General features: G+C 39.6%; 2 protein-coding genes across 2 annotated transcripts; both read right to left on the reverse strand.

Annotated features, from left to right (window-relative positions):
- Positions 1-2,095: 2,095 nt before the first annotated feature.
- Positions 2,096-7,529, reverse strand: LOC137128232 (bactericidal permeability-increasing protein-like). The gene is made up of 16 exons (XM_067506060.1): positions 7,420-7,529; positions 6,403-6,510; positions 6,203-6,317; positions 5,976-6,107; positions 5,730-5,885; positions 5,542-5,605; positions 5,251-5,311; positions 5,079-5,170; positions 4,816-4,992; positions 4,680-4,739; positions 4,432-4,599; positions 4,273-4,340; positions 4,129-4,171; positions 3,990-4,053; positions 3,376-3,452; positions 2,096-3,256 (listed from the first exon to the last, which is right to left on the reverse strand). The coding sequence occupies exons 1-16, from the start codon at positions 7,511-7,513 to the stop codon at positions 3,215-3,217; spliced, it is 1,521 nt and encodes a 506-aa protein (XP_067362161.1). The 5' UTR covers positions 7,514-7,529; the 3' UTR covers positions 2,096-3,214.
- Positions 7,530-11,518: 3,989 nt separating this feature from the next.
- Positions 11,519-17,519, reverse strand: LOC137128200 (bactericidal permeability-increasing protein-like). The gene is made up of 16 exons (XM_067506014.1): positions 17,410-17,519; positions 16,393-16,500; positions 16,193-16,307; positions 15,966-16,097; positions 15,720-15,875; positions 15,532-15,595; positions 15,241-15,301; positions 15,069-15,160; positions 14,806-14,982; positions 14,670-14,729; positions 14,422-14,589; positions 14,263-14,330; positions 14,119-14,161; positions 13,980-14,043; positions 13,366-13,442; positions 11,519-13,246 (listed from the first exon to the last, which is right to left on the reverse strand). The coding sequence occupies exons 1-16, from the start codon at positions 17,501-17,503 to the stop codon at positions 13,205-13,207; spliced, it is 1,521 nt and encodes a 506-aa protein (XP_067362115.1). The 5' UTR covers positions 17,504-17,519; the 3' UTR covers positions 11,519-13,204.
- Positions 17,520-18,113: the final 594 nt, after the last annotated feature.

Here is an 18,113-nt window from a genome sequence, read left to right on the forward strand (position 1 = left end):
TCTCTGGTCTCACCACTGTCTTGAACACCTTTCCTTTCATTCTTGCTGATACTGTTTTATCACACAACACACCTGACACTTTTCTCCACCCGTTCCAACCTGCCTGCACTCGCCTCTTCACCTCTTTTTCACACTTCCCATTGCTCTGAACCGTTTACCCTAAGTACTTAAAGTCCTGCACCTTCTTCACCTCTGCTCCCTGTAACCTCAACGTTCCATCTGGGTCCATCTCATTCACACACATGTATTCTATCTTACTGCGGTTACGCTTCTTTCCTCTGTTTTCCAGAGCAGACCTCCAGCTCTCTAGATTTTCCTCCACCCTCTCCCTGCTCTCACTACAAATCACAATGTCATCTGCAAACATCAAAGTCCATGGAGTTTCCTGTCTATACTCATCTGTCAGCCTGTCCATCACCAGAGCAAACAAGAAGGAGCTCAGAGCTGATCCTTGATGCAGACCCACCTCCACCTTGAACTCCTCTGTCACACCTACAGCACACCTCACCAAGGTCTTACAGCTCTCATAAATGTCCTGCACCACTCTAACATACTTCTCTGCCACTCCAGACTTTTTCATGCCACACCACAGCTCCTCTCTCTGCACCCTGTCATACGCTTTCTCTAAATCTACAAAGACACAATGCCTCTCCCTATGACCTTCTCTGTACTTCTTCATCCACCCATGGTAGAACAACTTGAACCCTGTTCCTAAGCTTCTAGCCTTGCTACCTTTCCACCTAGTCTCCTGGACACACAATATATCCACTTTCCTTCTCTGCATCATGTCAATCAACTCTCTAGCATTCACTGTCATAGTCCCAACATTTAAAGTCCCTACTATCAGTCTTACATTCTTAGCTTTCCTCTTCTCTCTCTGCCTACGAACACACCTTCCTCCTCTCCTTCTTTGACTTTGACCAACAGTAGTCCAATTTCCACCGGTACCCTGTAGGTCAACAGCAGCGGTGGCGGTCGTTGTTAACCCCGGCCCTGACCGATCAGGTACGGAAGTCATTGTCATGGTTCGCGATTTTAATTTAGCATATGTTTTACGTCGGATCCCCTTCCTGACACAACCCTCTGCATTTATCCAGACTTGGGACTGGCACAAGAAGACACTGGCTTGTGCCCCCTTGCGGTTGCATTACTTTCTTTTAGTGCTATTGTTGCTTATCTCATTTCTCCAAACTGCTACTGCTTCCATTACAATTTAGTTTCTTACCTGTTCGTGCATGTGGAGCCAAACATCATTATAGTCACAATTTAGACCAAAACTGTAAAAGCTGTGACACAGGTTATTTTCTAGCCTTGTCCATACCATGTACTCTTTAAATTAATAATAACAGTAACAGGGATATAGCTTTGTATCACTCAACATTTATTTATACATAATAATAGATGTGTTGCTGTGGATCCCTGTAAGGGAACAGCTGAATAGGAAAAGAAGATGGGTAGAGGGCATAACACTAGTTGGTAATTTTTCCAGAATATGTGCTTTTAACATTTATTGAAGGTGGAAGAAGGTTAATCATCAGCTCATAAACTTTACACTCTCTTAGGGGAAGGGAAGACTTCATAGTTTCTAAGTCTGAACTATAATTAATAACTCTGCATAATATGGGTAAACGTTGAAGTCCTGTACCTGTGTACTAGGGGGACTTGAACCTGTCACAAGGCAACACAGCTTAGCTCATGTTTCCATTTTTATGCAGGAAAGTAAAAGATCTGCCAAGGACCTGTGTGGGAGAACTGATGGCAATATGAAAGTGATTTTCCCCAAAGAGGATGATGCTGTTCGTACTTCAGAATCCAACACTGGACCTATTAATGCTGGAGACTATGTGCTCGTAAAGGTAGGGCTCCATTCATGGAGATGATGCAGCTACAAAGAGTCAGCATGTCTTTTCAAATAAAGCCTGACTAATATGGCCAATACCTTCAGTTAAGCTCCGTTGTATAACTTGTAGCAGGTGAGGCTCAGTAGGAAAAATGAAATGTCACATACGCTATTCAGGAGAAAGTTGCTAATATGGCTATTAGAAATTTGACCCATGATCATTACCTCGAGTACTGGGTATATTTATGTATGTTTTTCAGCAGTTTCAAATTAAAATGTCTGTATTCTCATGCTCAAATAAAAATCCATTCCAGTAGTTCAGATGTTTTAATAGAATCATGTAAAAAGCTTTTAACTATAAAATCATAGGACAAATGAAGATTACCATATGGAAAATCCATTTAACACTCATCAGTCAGTAGCTTTACAAATATCAAATTCTCCTTTGAGATATTTCTGTATCCTCTCATTTATGTTTGAGGTTTTGTGTCTTTCAATATAGATATTTCCGTCTAACTCCCAGACTCTGAGAGGTTGAGCCCTGAGTCACAGCTCCCTGAGAGACACAGTGGCACACTGTGAGCCTCTGTCTAGGCATCAGGTTGATGAACATGTGGCGTCAGACACCAGTATGATTGAAACTTGCCATTGATAGACAGAGGTGACTTCACAGGAAATTGGCTTTTAGTTTGTAAAGACAGACTGCCAACACTTCCTTCTTCTCATCTGACTTTGAAGACAAACTGGACAATTGTGTTGAGCTATGAAAACTGCATTGATATTTAAACAGGCAGCACCAAATGTGTTTATGTTCGTATTAAACTGATACTGAAACCCTCTAGGATCATTTAATACACAGTACTGTGACAGATTGGTTTTTGTCTGAATGAGTGGTGTGTGATTGATGTCAAAGCATTTTTTTCCTTAACTGCAGTAAAAAAAAAACCCAAACACCCTTGATCAGCACAAGTGTAGATTTGCTGGGTGAGTTACACAGACAGAAACGTTGAGAAAGAACCCGCGTAAAGTCAGCATAAAGCTCTGTAATCTGCTTTGAAAGGAGCATGTTAGTTTGAAAGAGATGATTGTGGTGACAACAGTGAATCTCATTCTGCAGAAAATCATGTGACAGCACTGCACTGACACTGATGGGAAAAACTCACTGCCCCTCATCTGCATTTTCTATGTTGAAAAGCTGATCATTAAAGATGATGCATAAAAATACACAAAGGGTAACAATTTAAAGCAAGATCAAGATGCAAACTGTATTTCTCAAGCTGGTAATTGCATTAGTTGTATAATTGCTCTCGGTGCTCCATCGTGGTGACATCCCCTGGTGCAAAAGTAAACCATGGGAATTTTCTGGATTAAATTTCAAGCCGTGAACTGAACATCTGTCCCAATCAGCATGTAGTCCTAGGGGAGAAAAACAGTTAATGGTTAATAATAGCTTTTAGATCATGAATGTTACATTAACCCTCATAAAGAAACTATAATAATCACTGCAGTAATATAGAAAATGCCATGTCTCTGACCTTTAGGACCTGAAGCTGGGTATTCACAAGTTTCATCTTCCCAAATGCAGGAAGTGGGTATCCCTTTGCAAGTTGCGCTATGAAGCAAAATTAACACATTTAAGGAAACAAAAATCTGATTTGATGTGCAGAAAAGTTACTACAACATGTAATCATAAAGCACAACCCACATATTACCTGCCGCTCAAAATGCTTTTCATTTTAGATAAAAAGCCATCTGACAGTTTTAAGATATAACACGGATTCAAAAGAAACCAGCGTGATCCATTAAAAAGACCTAACCTAATTCTGGAAGCATTAAAAACACTAAATATACAGTCGTATAGATGGATAATGTCACTAACTCTAAGTACAGATAATAAGATTGTCCTTTATTTGACAGTTGAGAAATCAGCTCACTGCATGGCGACTGTAAACCCACTGGTTTTTGGCTATAACATTAAAAGGGCGAAGTCTGTTTTTGTGCTGCGGATCTTTGATTTGAAATTAAAATGAGGGTCTAAAAAAATGACCCTAGAAGTGAACAAAACTTGGCTTTAATCTGTGTGCAGCAGCAAGTACATGGCCTGGCACCTATTTCATTTTGAGAAAAAACTGAAAATCCAGCAACTCACCATTCACTTTGGGTATCACTACCAGTTCAAGCACCATTTGGAGGACCTTATCAAGGGATTTGACCTGTAGGTTAGCGTTAGATTGTTAGACTTGTAGTGCTGGTGGACACTGTGACTCATGTTAAAATGCAGCTCTCACCTGAAACGCTCCAACATAACTTGTCCCAAGGGTCAGATCCATTCTGTGCAAATGAGGCAAAATTAGACTGCAACGTTCATTACGAAGACCTTTTGGCCCCATTTTTCCCTTCTGAGAATGAGTGTTGATTTTTTAGTAACTCACTTGTTAAGGCTGACAGCTCCAGCCAGCCTCATTTCACTGACAAACATCTGGGTGCTGACACTGGTGTCCTGTAAACAAAATTGTGAAAATTGAGTTTTTTTGTTTCCTTATAACCTAAAGCACACTAATGCTTGTTATTGTTTCAGCTGTGTAACCTACTAAGTTCAGGACAAAAAGAGGGGACAGTATGGCGTTGGGTTGGATGGCGTAGGCCGTCACTGTGCCAGTGGCCTGGATGGTTATGTTGTTGGGTTGAAAACTGATGATAGGAGTTTTCACCGTCTTCACCAGCAGTTTTATCATCAGGCCTGGGTAGAGCTTGGCAATCTGAAAATATACCATGACATATCTGACAAATCGCCACAGGAAATCATTCTGATTATGAAAACAGAGGTGTGTGTTTTCACCTGTGGGATGACGACCCCAAATGTTTTAGTGCTGAGTCTTATGGGAGAACTTTGAGGGATCTGTTGTGACAGAGTGAGAGTTTTTAGACCATTGTGACCCCATGAAAAGTGAATAAGCCAGGAGCAGGAGACTCACTATATCATCTGTGATGTAGAGATTAAAGATTTCAGCTTTATCATAGACAAAGGCTGCAGAGTTGGCAGTGAAGGCAGACAAACCCAAGTACAGCATGTTGTTGTTCTGGGACGGCAGGAAAAAGAGTGTGGGGGGGACTGGAGGCTCCTGGTGCTTCCCGATGTTGTAAAATTCTCCCTAAAGAGTGGAAAAAGAGACGATAAAGGAAGAAATCATCTGTGTCTTTATACTTACTTTTTAGATTCTGAAATGTAATTCTTTACCTTTAAGTTCAAGTCTATAGAAGACGATGACACCGTGGGCGAGGACACCATTGAATATTCAATCTCTGCATACTTGTCCACCTGGGCTAAAACTGCAGTATGGTAGAAAATCAGTTATGTGTTCAGCACAATTATAACATCTTAATAATTTATGTGACAGGATTTTTTTTACCATTGAGAGTTTTTAAGTGAGGGTTCAAATTAGATACTGCATTATTCACCAGAGGGCAGAGCTGCAACAATAAAGAACAGAGAAACTCTGTGTCATATCAAACAGTGATTTCTGACTGGAAAAGCAAATATACTGCTCCCAAAACTGGACACTGACACCATCTGTATTTTCCATTAAATGCCACTTTTTAATTTTGTGCCAGGAGCATTTGTTGTGAGTTTGGCCCCCAACTAGTTCAGGTGTATATGACAGATGATAAAAACAGAGAGTTTAAGGCTGGTTTCCTCTCACCTGTTTCGCTAATTCACCACGCAATGCCTTATCAATGAAGCTTGTGAACAGATTGTACAGCCAACTGCAACAAACAGGAAATACAAGAAATAGGAGAGTTTGCAGTCTGTCCAGCATGACAAGTAAAACTGGAAATTCCTATTCTGTCAGATAATTACAAACGTAGCAGGCAGAAAGCTTCGTTTTACCTGGCTCCACCGTGAAACTTGATGCTGACACTGCCGACACTGGCTGCACAGCCGACACTAGTGACTGCAGGTCGGCCTGTCTCATCACTCCTGATGGCGATACTTGTGGTGATAGTGAGTCCGTTCACATTCAGATCAAAAGAGCCGCTGTCCTTTCTGTTGATAGAGAGCAGTCACTGCTGCAGCAGAAATATCACAAAATGCACTCAACGGTACAGCTCAAAGAAGAAATCTTTGGCCACTCACATTATTACGAGGTACTTGACCCTCCAGTCCCCATGCAGACTGATGAAAGCATTACTGATAGACAGTCTCACACCAGTACCTGGCACCAGATCCACTGCAGACTGTGGAAATCCCACATTCACTATCTGCAAACTAGAAGAATCAATATACCCGTTTACAAAGACACAAAATTATACCACCTGAAATATGCAACACTTTGAAGAGAATTTACAGTGACGTTGCTTTACTTTGACAGGCTGTACTGGACTTTTCCAATGGGAGACACACGCTCTGTCCCTGAAATATCCGGGACTTTGATGCTTTTGAGTTCCTGCTGGATTGAAGCCAACCCCAGTTGCCTGCCTAAAACAAGACTAAACTTGATGATAGAGCCCATGACATTACCCATTTATCACCTAATAGAAGTAAAGTTTGCAGCGAGTGTTACCATATTCAAGGCCTTTCTGTGTTAGCTTGACATTTACTCCAGGGTTGGTGCCTAAGGTCACAGGGATCAGAGCGACCAGGACGAGCCAGCAGCACGGGTACATCTTGACTGTTTTGAGATAAAACATTTATGAACACTGCACCGTAAACCAGTTGACTTTTCTGCTTTTGTGTGGTTGCTTTTGTGTGAGAAATGCTTTGGAGGCAAAACCTCAAAACGTCTTTTAGAAGAGTTTTGTTTTCTTGATCATAAATGACAGATTTTCTATTCTTCAGTCAAATGTTACATACAGGAGGATCATATCCTAACATGTATGATGCATGATTCCTGAATTATTCATAAAACACACCTTAGGAGCACCTTTCTCACCCATTTAGTTTCAGCAAAGTTTAGTGTGAGTGACAGATTTAGGTTATGAATGAGTTTGCTAACAGACAGTTGTTGAACAAATTGTTGAACATCTCCTCAAAGACATATGTGTCAGACATGCACAAGAGACATAAGAGTTGAATTGTGTTCCAGGACACAACAGAAGATGGGAAACTTAAAAAAAAAAAAAAAAACACTGTAAAAGAGCAGTCTATTGAAGAAAATACATATTTTACTGCCAGAAAACAAAAACACTCACCATCCCTGACTACACATACCAAGATCAGGACTAGCTTTGGCCCACGTAGTCATATTTAGTCTAAATACACTTCAGGATACGAGCAACACTAAGTCATTTTGTTTCATTATTTATACATTATGAATCATTATATTATTATAATCTAAACTGTTTGCCAGAAAAAAGCATTCAGTGAAAAGACTAAAGATTGTCAAATGCAAATCAATGCACCACTTTAGAACTGTTTACCCCTGCAGTCCACCTATGTTACAAACTTTTATTTCGGTTTTAAAAAGTCAAAGTTCATTCACACACATTTGGAAGGATTTATTTGGACTCATTATTCCAAACAGTCTGAAAACAATCTCACAAAATAGTGAATAATATAGTGAGTATGAAACAGCTCTTACCTAAAGCAGCAGTTTGTTTTAGAACCAATCTTTCTCTCCCGATGTCCTCGTTTGACTGAAAACAATGCATTCTGAAAGAGGAAGTAAGGCTCATGACTTATAATTTGCTTATTCAATTAGCAACAAGAATCACACCCAGTATTCATATGTTGAATGTCGTGCTGCTCTGATGTCATGTAATCTTTTTAAAATCTCAATAACCAACAGTGTTGGAAGAATGGCTTATCTGACTGCTGTTTCCACAGGGCTCTGTGTTAGGACCAATACTTTTCAATCTGTACATGTCACCTTTAGGCAAAATTATTATAAACATTCCATAAACTTCCACTTCTATGCAGATGATACCCAGCTCTATTTATCTGTGAAACCAGAAGATACTAACCAATTAGTCAAACTTTAAGCATGTCTAAAAGACATAAAGACCTGGATGTTCTACAATATCCTACTTCTAAATTCAGACAATAAATAAAGTTGAATTGAATTGTTTGCAGCCAAAACCACTTCTGATAGCTGGAACTTTAAAAGCTTAATATGGTCTCAAACTATTTTTTGTCTTTGCAAGTATTGTGGTGTTTCTTTTTTCCTGCTTTCTAGTTCCTGGTATGAATTTCCAGTAAAGTATTGTAGAAAATACCAAACATTGTTCATTAAGACGTCAGTTTTGTTAGAAGCTTGTAACACGCCAGTGAAATTTAAAAATATCAACTGTTTAATCTCATTGTGAAGCAAAAAGCAGCAAATGTTTTGCTTCTGCATCCACTGATTGTTTGGTAGAATAAAATAATGCCAGAGTGTGTTTCATCCATCACAACACAACACAAATCACAAAGCAAAGTGAAAATGGGAAATAGAATTTTGCTTTTCTTCGTCCTCTTAACAGGGACAGAACACAGTTTGAACGTCCCAGACATGAGAAGGTGGAATATTAATAAACTTCCCTTTCTTTCATTGTCATATTTTTCTGTATTAGTAAAAATGTTCTATTTTTTAAAAAGCACTAATAGAAAAAGCTTTTATTCATAAAACATTATCAAATAGTTTTATTTTCATGAATAAAAAGGTTAGCTGTTAAGTTATTTACAGAACTCTTGCTGTAGTGTTCAACCTCTGGCTCTGAATATTATTTTGGGTGAAGGTCTTACATTATCAATGAGTATAAAGACAAGACATCCATCCATCCATGCATTTGCTCATCTGAAGTGTTTCAGACATCCTGGAAAGCCCCATTGCCAAAACAGCCTAACTAGGTCCTTTAAATCCAGAGCAGCAATGAAGGGAGCAGTTGACCCACATGCTTCACATAATTGAAAGGTAATTTTGAAACCTTAAAGGTGTGGTTCAACTGAACCACATAACCTGAAACATATTATGTGCCAATATTTGCCACACACCCTCTGGTGCTTTTCTTTAAATATGCAAATCACCATCCAGTCTGCCAGTCCATAGGAATCTTCCCCAATCTAACAACAAAGTGTCCAGCAGTACACAAGTTCTTGCACAGCTATTTTCAATATCAACTAAATATTGGATAATTCAGTGCAATGTGACCAATTGTCTCGTTTAGTTTGTACTGGGCTCACTATGGTTCATAACCTGAAACAAAGCTGTGCTCTTACAAATCATCACAAACTAACTGACACACAGCTCTAATGGGTTTCTTGCATAGTGGACTATGGAAGAAACGGACTCAGTTGCTGGCCCCACAGCAAATACTTTGGCTCCTTCAACATCAAACTGTAAGTTTGTGTATCTGTGACGAATGAAAAGAGATACACATGAAATTGCTGCGTGTGTACTGTATAATAAGTATAGAGTGAGGATGTCGTGCCCTGAAACTGATTTTTTAAATGTTTTAGGATCATTTAAGGATAATAAATTAACATCTAATCAATATTACACCTCATATTCTTCAACTTTATTTAAAATCCCAGGAATTACAAAACCATGTCAAATTCTAAGAATGTGCCTTATGAACAAACTTTCTTTAGAGCAGGACAAAAACTGAGAGGGGTGTGGTTTAAAAGCAAGTGATGCTGCAGCACAGCTCTATTGACATCTAGTGATGAGTAGTTAACAAAGACATCTGAGTCACAACCGTAGGTCAAAGATAATGATCATCCATCCAGTTTAGTTTCATCTAAACAAATGTGCCACCAGTATTCTATTCATGTTCTTAAAGAAAGGGATAATTTGCAGTTTTATGAGAAAAGGGTTTCTTCTTGCACACACAGTTAACTTCAGGAAGTGACCTTCAAACTTTCTGATCAGTCGTTGAATTTGCACACAGAATCTTTTTGTTAACTTAGAAGCTTTTACCTATGTGGTCTTGAATAGTGAAATCCTTCTACCGATATATTTACAGTTTCTCCTCTGAACATGTCCAAACCACCTCAATCTGGCCTCTCTGACTATCTCTGAAACATCTAACATAAGCTGTCCCTCTGATGTCCTCATTCCTGATCCTGTCCATCCTCGTCACTCCCAAAGAGAACCTCAACATCTTAAGCTCTGCTGCCTCCAGTTCTGCCTCCTGTCTTTTCTTCAGTGCTACTGTCTCTAAGCCAAACAACATCTCTGGTCTCACCACTGTCTTGAACACCTTTCCTTTCATTCTTGCTGATACTGTTTTATCACACAACACACCTGACACTTTTCTCCACCCGTTCCAACCTGCCTGCACTCGCCTCTTCACCTCTTTTTCACACTTCCCATTGCTCTGAACCGTTTACCCTAAGTACTTAAAGTCCTGCACCTTCTTCACCTCTGCTCCCTGTAACCTCAACGTTCCATCTGGGTCCATCTCATTCACACACATGTATTCTATCTTACTGCGGTTACGCTTCTTTCCTCTGTTTTCCAGAGCAGACCTCCAGCTCTCTAGATTTTCCTCCACCCTCTCCCTGCTCTCACTACAAATCACAATGTCATCTGCAAACATCAAAGTCCATGGAGTTTCCTGTCTATACTCATCTGTCAGCCTGTCCATCACCAGAGCAAACAAGAAGGAGCTCAGAGCTGATCCTTGATGCAGACCCACCTCCACCTTGAACTCCTCTGTCACACCTACAGCACACCTCACCAAGGTCTTACAGCTCTCATAAATGTCCTGCACCACTCTAACATACTTCTCTGCCACTCCAGACTTTTTCATGCCACACCACAGCTCCTCTCTCTGCACCCTGTCATACGCTTTCTCTAAATCTACAAAGACACAATGCCTCTCCCTATGACCTTCTCTGTACTTCTTCATCCACCCATGGTAGAACAACTTGAACCCTGTTCCTAAGCTTCTAGCCTTGCTACCTTTCCACCTAGTCTCCTGGACACACAATATATCCACTTTCCTTCTCTGCATCATGTCAATCAACTCTCTAGCATTCACTGTCATAGTCCCAACATTTAAAGTCCCTACTATCAGTCTTACATTCTTAGCTTTCCTCTTCTCTCTCTGCCTACGAACACACCTTCCTCCTCTCCTTCTTTGACTTTGACCAACAGTAGTCCAATTTCCACCGGTACCCTGTAGGTCAACAGCAGCGGTGGCGGTCGTTGTTAACCCCGGCCCTGACCGATCAGGTACGGAAGTCATTGTCATGGTTCGCGATTTTAATTTAGCATATGTTTTACGTCGGATCCCCTTCCTGACACAACCCTCTGCATTTATCCAGACTTGGGACTGGCACAAGAAGACACTGGCTTGTGCCCCCTTGCGGTTGCATTACTTTCTTTTAGTGCTATTGTTGCTTATCTCATTTCTCCAAACTGCTACTGCTTCCATTACAATTTAGTTTCTTACCTGTTCGTGCATGTGGAGCCAAACATCATTATAGTCACAATTTAGACCAAAACTGTAAAAGCTGTGACACAGGTTATTTTCTAGCCTTGTCCATACCATGTACTCTTTAAATTAATAATAACAGTAACAGGGATATAGCTTTGTATCACTCAACATTTATTTATACATAATAATAGATGTGTTGCTGTGGATCCCTGTAAGGGAACAGCTGAATAGGAAAAGAAGATGGGTAGAGGGCATAACACTAGTTGGTAATTTTTCCAGAATATGTGCTTTTAACATTTATTGAAGGTGGAAGAAGGTTAATCATCAGCTCATAAACTTTACACTCTCTTAGGGGAAGGGAAGACTTCATTGTTTCTAAGTCTGAACTATAATTAATAACTCTGCATAATATGGGTAAACGTTGAAGTCCTGTACCTGTGTACTAGGGGGACTTGAACCTGTCACAAGGCAACACAGCTTAGCTCATGTTTCCATTTTTATGCAGGAAAGTAAAAGATCTGCCAAGGACCTGTGTGGGAGAACTGATGGCAATATGAAAGTGATTTTCCCCAAAGAGGATGATGCTGTTCGTACTTCAGAATCCAACACTGGACCTATTAATGCTGGAGACTATGTGCTCGTAAAGGTAGGGCTCCATTCATGGAGATGATGCAGCTACAAAGAGTCAGCATGTCTTTTCAAATAAAGCCTGACTAATATGGCCAATACCTTCAGTTAAGCTCCGTTGTATAACTTGTAGCAGGTGAGGCTCAGTAGGAAAAATGAAATGTCACATACGCTATTCAGGAGAAAGTTGCTAATATGGCTATTAGAAATTTGACCCATGATCATTACCTCAAGTACTGGGTATATTTATGTATGTTTTTCAGCAGTTTCAAATTAAAATGTCTGTATTCTCATGCTCAAATAAAAATCCATTCCAGTAGTTCAGATGTTTTAATAGAATCATGTAAAAAGCTTTTAACTATAAAATCATAGGACAAATGAAGATTACCATATGGAAAATCCATTTAACACTCATCAGTCAGTAGCTTTACAAATATCAAATTCTCCTTTGAGATATTTCTGTATCCTCTCATTTATGTTTGAGGTTTTGTGTCTTTCAATATAGATATTTCCGTCTAACTCCCAGACTCTGAGAGGTTGAGCCCTGAGTCACAGCTCCCTGAGAGACACAGTGGCACACTGTGAGCCTCTGTCTAGGCATCAGGTTGATGAACATGTGGCGTCAGACACCAGTATGATTGAAACTTGCCATTGATAGACAGAGGTGACTTCACAGGAAATTGGCTTTTAGTTTGTAAAGACAGACTGCCAACACTTCCTTCTTCTCATCTGACTTTGAAGACAAACTGGACAATTGTGTTGAGCTATGAAAACTGCATTGATATTTAAACAGGCAGCACCAAATGTGTTTATGTTCGTATTAAACTGATACTGAAACCCTCTAGGATCATTTAATACACAGTACTGTGACAGATTGGTTTTTGTCTGAATGAGTGGTGTGTGATTGATGTCAAAGCATTTTTTTCCTTAACTGCAGTAAAAAAAAAACCCAAACACCCTTGATCAGCACAAGTGTAGATTTGCTGGGTGAGTTACACAGACAGAAACGTTGAGAAAGAACCCGCGTAAAGTCAGCATAAAGCTCTGTAATCTGCTTTGAAAGGAGCATGTTAGTTTGAAAGAGATGATTGTGGTGACAACAGTGAATCTCATTCTGCAGAAAATCATGTGACAGCACTGCACTGACACTGATGGGAAAAACTCACTGCCCCTCATCTGCATTTTCTATGTTGAAAAGCTGATCATTAAAGATGATGCATAAAAATACACAAAGGGTAACAATTTAAAGCAAGATCAAGATGCAAACTGTATTTCTCAAGCTGGTAATTGCATTAGTTGTATAATTGCTCTCGGTGCTCCATCGTGGTGACATCCCCTGGTGCAAAAGTAAACCATGGGAATTTTCTGGATTAAATTTCAAGCCGTGAACTGAACATCTGTCCCAATCAGCATGTAGTCCTAGGGGAGAAAAACAGTTAATGGTTAATAATAGCTTTTAGATCATGAATGTTACATTAACCCTCATAAAGAAACTATAATAATCACTGCAGTAATATAGAAAATGCCATGTCTCTGACCTTTAGGACCTGAAGCTGGGTATTCACAAGTTTCATCTTCCCAAATGCAGGAAGTGGGTATCCCTTTGCAAGTTGCGCTATGAAGCAAAATTAACACATTTAAGGAAACAAAAATCTGATTTGATGTGCAGAAAAGTTACTACAACATGTAATCATAAAGCACAACCCACATATTACCTGCCGCTCAAAATGCTTTTCATTTTAGATAAAAAGCCATCTGACAGTTTTAAGATATAACACGGATTCAAAAGAAACCAGCGTGATCCATTAAAAAGACCTAACCTAATTCTGGAAGCATTAAAAACACTAAATATACAGTCGTATAGATGGATAATGTCACTAACTCTAAGTACAGATAATAAGATTGTCCTTTATTTGACAGTTGAGAAATCAGCTCACTGCATGGCGACTGTAAACCCACTGGTTTTTGGCTATAACATTAAAAGGGCGAAGTCTGTTTTTGTGCTGCGGATCTTTGATTTGAAATTAAAATGAGGGTCTAAAAAAATGACCCTAGAAGTGAACAAAACTTGGCTTTAATCTGTGTGCAGCAGCAAGTACATGGCCTGGCACCTATTTCATTTTGAGAAAAAACTGAAAATCCAGCAACTCACCATTCACTTTGGGTATCACTACCAGTTCAAGCACCATTTGGAGGACCTTATCAAGGGATTTGACCTGTAGGTTAGCGTTAGATTGTTAGACTTGTAGTGCTGGTGGACACTGTGACTCATGTTAAAATGCAGCTCTCACCTGAAACGCTCCAACATAACTTGTCCCAAGGGTCAGATCCATTCTGTGCAAATGAGGCAAAATTAGACTGCAACGTTCATTACGAAGACCTTTTGGCCCCATTTTTCCCTTCTGAGAATGAGTGTTGATTTTTTAGTAACTCACTTGTTAAGGCTGACAGCTCCAGCCAGCCTCATTTCACTGACAAACATCTGGGTGCTGACACTGGTGTCCTGTAAACAAAATTGTGAAAATTGAGTTTTTTTGTTTCCTTATAACCTAAAGCACACTAATGCTTGTTATTGTTTCAGCTGTGTAACCTACTAAGTTCAGGACAAAAAGAGGGGACAGTATGGCGTTGGGTTGGATGGCGTAGGCCGTCACTGTGCCAGTGGCCTGGATGGTTATGTTGTTGGGTTGAAAACTGATGATAGGAGTTTTCACCGTCTTCACCAGCAGTTTTATCATCAGGCCTGGGTAGAGCTTGGCAATCTGAAAATATACCATGACATATCTGACAAATCGCCACAGGAAATCATTCTGATTATGAAAACAGAGGTGTGTGTTTTCACCTGTGGGATGACGACCCCAAATGTTTTAGTGCTGAGTCTTATGGGAGAACTTTGAGGGATCTGTTGTGACAGAGTGAGAGTTTTTAGACCATTGTGACCCCATGAAAAGTGAATAAGCCAGGAGCAGGAGACTCACTATATCATCTGTGATGTAGAGATTAAAGATTTCAGCTTTATCATAGACAAAGGCTGCAGAGTTGGCAGTGAAGGCAGACAAACCCAAGTACAGCATGTTGTTGTTCTGGGACGGCAGGAAAAAGAGTGTGGGGGGGACTGGAGGCTCCTGGTGCTTCCCGATGTTGTAAAATTCTCCCTAAAGAGTGGAAAAAGAGACGATAAAGGAAGAAATCATCTGTGTCTTTATACTTACTTTTTAGATTCTGAAATGTAATTCTTTACCTTTAAGTTCAAGTCTATAGAAGACGATGACACCGTGGGCGAGGACACCATTGAATATTCAATCTCTGCATACTTGTCCACCTGGGCTAAAACTGCAGTATGGTAGAAAATCAGTTATGTGTTCAGCACAATTATAACATCTTAATAATTTATGTGACAGGATTTTTTTTACCATTGAGAGTTTTTAAGTGAGGGTTCAAATTAGATACTGCATTATTCACCAGAGGGCAGAGCTGCAACAATAAAGAACAGAGAAACTCTGTGTCATATCAAACAGTGATTTCTGACTGGAAAAGCAAATATACTGCTCCCAAAACTGGACACTGACACCATCTGTATTTTCCATTAAATGCCACTTTTTAATTTTGTGCCAGGAGCATTTGTTGTGAGTTTGGCCCCCAACTAGTTCAGGTGTATATGACAGATGATAAAAACAGAGAGTTTAAGGCTGGTTTCCTCTCACCTGTTTCGCTAATTCACCACGCAATGCCTTATCAATGAAGCTTGTGAACAGATTGTACAGCCAACTGCAACAAACAGGAAATACAAGAAATAGGAGAGTTTGCAGTCTGTCCAGCATGACAAGTAAAACTGGAAATTCCTATTCTGTCAGATAATTACAAACGTAGCAGGCAGAAAGCTTCGTTTTACCTGGCTCCACCGTGAAACTTGATGCTGACACTGCCGACACTGGCTGCACAGCCGACACTAGTGACTGCAGGTCGGCCTGTCTCATCACTCCTGATGGCGATACTTGTGGTGATAGTGAGTCCGTTCACATTCAGATCAAAAGAGCCGCTGTCCTTTCTGTTGATAGAGAGCAGTCACTGCTGCAGCAGAAATATCACAAAATGCACTCAACGGTACAGCTCAAAGAAGAAATCTTTGGCCACTCACATTATTACGAGGTACTTGACCCTCCAGTCCCCATGCAGACTGATGAAAGCATTACTGATAGACAGTCTCACACCAGTACCTGGCACCAGATCCACTGCAGACTGTGGAAATCCCACATTCACTATCTGCAAACTAGAAGAATCAATATACCCGTTTACAAAGACACAAAATTATACCACCTGAAATATGCAACACTTTGAAGAGAATTTACAGTGACGTTGCTTTACTTTGACAGGCTGTACTGGACTTTTCCAATGGGAGACACACGCTCTGTCCCTGAAATATCCGGGACTTTGATGCTTTTGAGTTCCTGCTGGATTGAAGCCAACCCCAGTTGCCTGCCTAAAACAAGACTAAACTTGATGATAGAGCCCATGACATTACCCATTTATCACCTAATAGAAGTAAAGTTTGCAGCGAGTGTTACCATATTCAAGGCCTTTCTGTGTTAGCTTGACATTTACTCCAGGGTTGGTGCCTAAGGTCACAGGGATCAGAGCGACCAGGACGAGCCAGCAGCACGGGTACATCTTGACTGTTTTGAGATAAAACATTTATGAACACTGCACCGTAAACCAGTTGACTTTTCTGCTTTTGTGTGGTTGCTTTTGTGTGAGAAATGCTTTGGAGGCAAAACCTCAAAACGTCTTTTAGAAGAGTTTTGTTTTCTTGATCATAAATGACAGATTTTCTATTCTTCAGTCAAATGTTACATACAGGAGGATCATATCCTAACATGTATGATGCATGATTCCTGAATTATTCATAAAACACACCTTAGGAGCACCTTTCTCACCCATTTAGTTTCAGCAAAGTTTAGTGTGAGTGACAGATTTAGGTTATGAATGAGTTTGCTAACAGACAGTTGTTGAACAAATTGTTGAACATCTCCTCAAAGACATATGTGTCAGACATGCACAAGAGACATAAGAGTTGAATTGTGTTCCAGGACACAACAGAAGATGGGAAACTTAAAAAAAAAAAAAAAAACACTGTAAAAGAGCAGTCTATTGAAGAAAATACATATTTTACTGCCAGAAAACAAAAACACTCACCATCCCTGACTACACATACCAAGATCAGGACTAGCTTTGGCCCACGTAGTCATATTTAGTCTAAATACACTTCAGGATACGAGCAACACTAAGTCATTTTGTTTCATTATTTATACATTATGAATCATTATATTATTATAATCTAAACTGTTTGCCAGAAAAAAGCATTCAGTGAAAAGACTAAAGATTGTCAAATGCAAATCAATGCACCACTTTAGAACTGTTTACCCCTGCAGTCCACCTATGTTACAAACTTTTATTTCGGTTTTAAAAAGTCAAAGTTCATTCACACACATTTGGAAGGATTTATTTGGACTCATTATTCCAAACAGTCTGAAAACAATCTCACAAAATAGTGAATAATATAGTGAGTATGAAACAGCTCTTACCTAAAGCAGCAGTTTGTTTTAGAACCAATCTTTCTCTCCCGATGTCCTCGTTTGACTGAAAACAATGCATTCTGAAAGAGGAAGTAAGGCTCATGACTTATAATTTGCTTATTCAATTAGCAACAAGAATCACACCCAGTATTCATATGTTGAATGTCGTGCTGCTCTGATGTCATGTAATCTTTTTAAAATCTCAATAACCAACAGTGTTGGAAGAATGGCTTATCTGACTGCTGTTTCCACAGGGCTCTGTGTTAGGACCAATACTTTTCAATCTGTACATGTCACCTTTAGGCAAAATTATTATAAACATTCCATAAACTTCCACTTCTATGCAGATGATACCCAGCTCTATTTATCTGTGAAACCAGAAGATACTAACCAATTAGTCAAACTTTAAGCATGTCTAAAAGACATAAAGACCTGGATGTTCTACAATATCCTACTTCTAAATTCAGACAATAAATAAAGTTGAATTGAATTGTTTGCAGCCAAAACCACTTCTGATAGCTGGAACTTTAAAAGCTTAATATGGTCTCAAACTATTTTTTGTCTTTGCAAGTATTGTGGTGTTTCTTTTTTCCTGCTTTCTAGTTCCTGGTATGAATTTCCAGTAAAGTATTGTAGAAAATACCAAACATTGTTCATTAAGAATGTCGTGCTGCTCTGATCTCATATAATTTTTTTTTAATTATTCTGGTATT

The sequence above is a fragment of the Channa argus genome, chromosome 5, assembly GCF_033026475.1.
Source record: "Channa argus isolate prfri chromosome 5, Channa argus male v1.0, whole genome shotgun sequence".
NCBI classification, from domain to species: Eukaryota; Metazoa; Chordata; class Actinopteri; order Anabantiformes; family Channidae; genus Channa; species Channa argus.

Excerpts from the sequence above, each read along its gene's own strand:
- LOC137128232 (XM_067506060.1), bottom strand. The coding sequence starts at position 7,513 with ATGAGCCTTACTTCCTCTTTCAGAATGCATTGTTTTCAGTCAAACGAG. Across the intron at positions 5,886-5,975 it reads GTCAAGTACCTCGTAATAAT|AAAGGACAGCGGCTCTTTTG; the intron begins GTGAGTGGCCAA and ends CTCTATCAACAG. Across the intron at positions 4,054-4,128 it reads GTTATGTTGGAGCGTTTCAG|GTCAAATCCCTTGATAAGGT; the intron begins GTGAGAGCTGCA and ends GCTAACCTACAG.
- LOC137128200 (XM_067506014.1), bottom strand. The coding sequence starts at position 17,503 with ATGAGCCTTACTTCCTCTTTCAGAATGCATTGTTTTCAGTCAAACGAG. Across the intron at positions 15,161-15,240 it reads TCACTTAAAAACTCTCAATG|TTTTAGCCCAGGTGGACAAG; the intron begins GTAAAAAAAATC and ends ACCATACTGCAG. Across the intron at positions 13,443-13,979 it reads AGTGATACCCAAAGTGAATG|CGCAACTTGCAAAGGGATAC; the intron begins GTGAGTTGCTGG and ends TTTGCTTCATAG.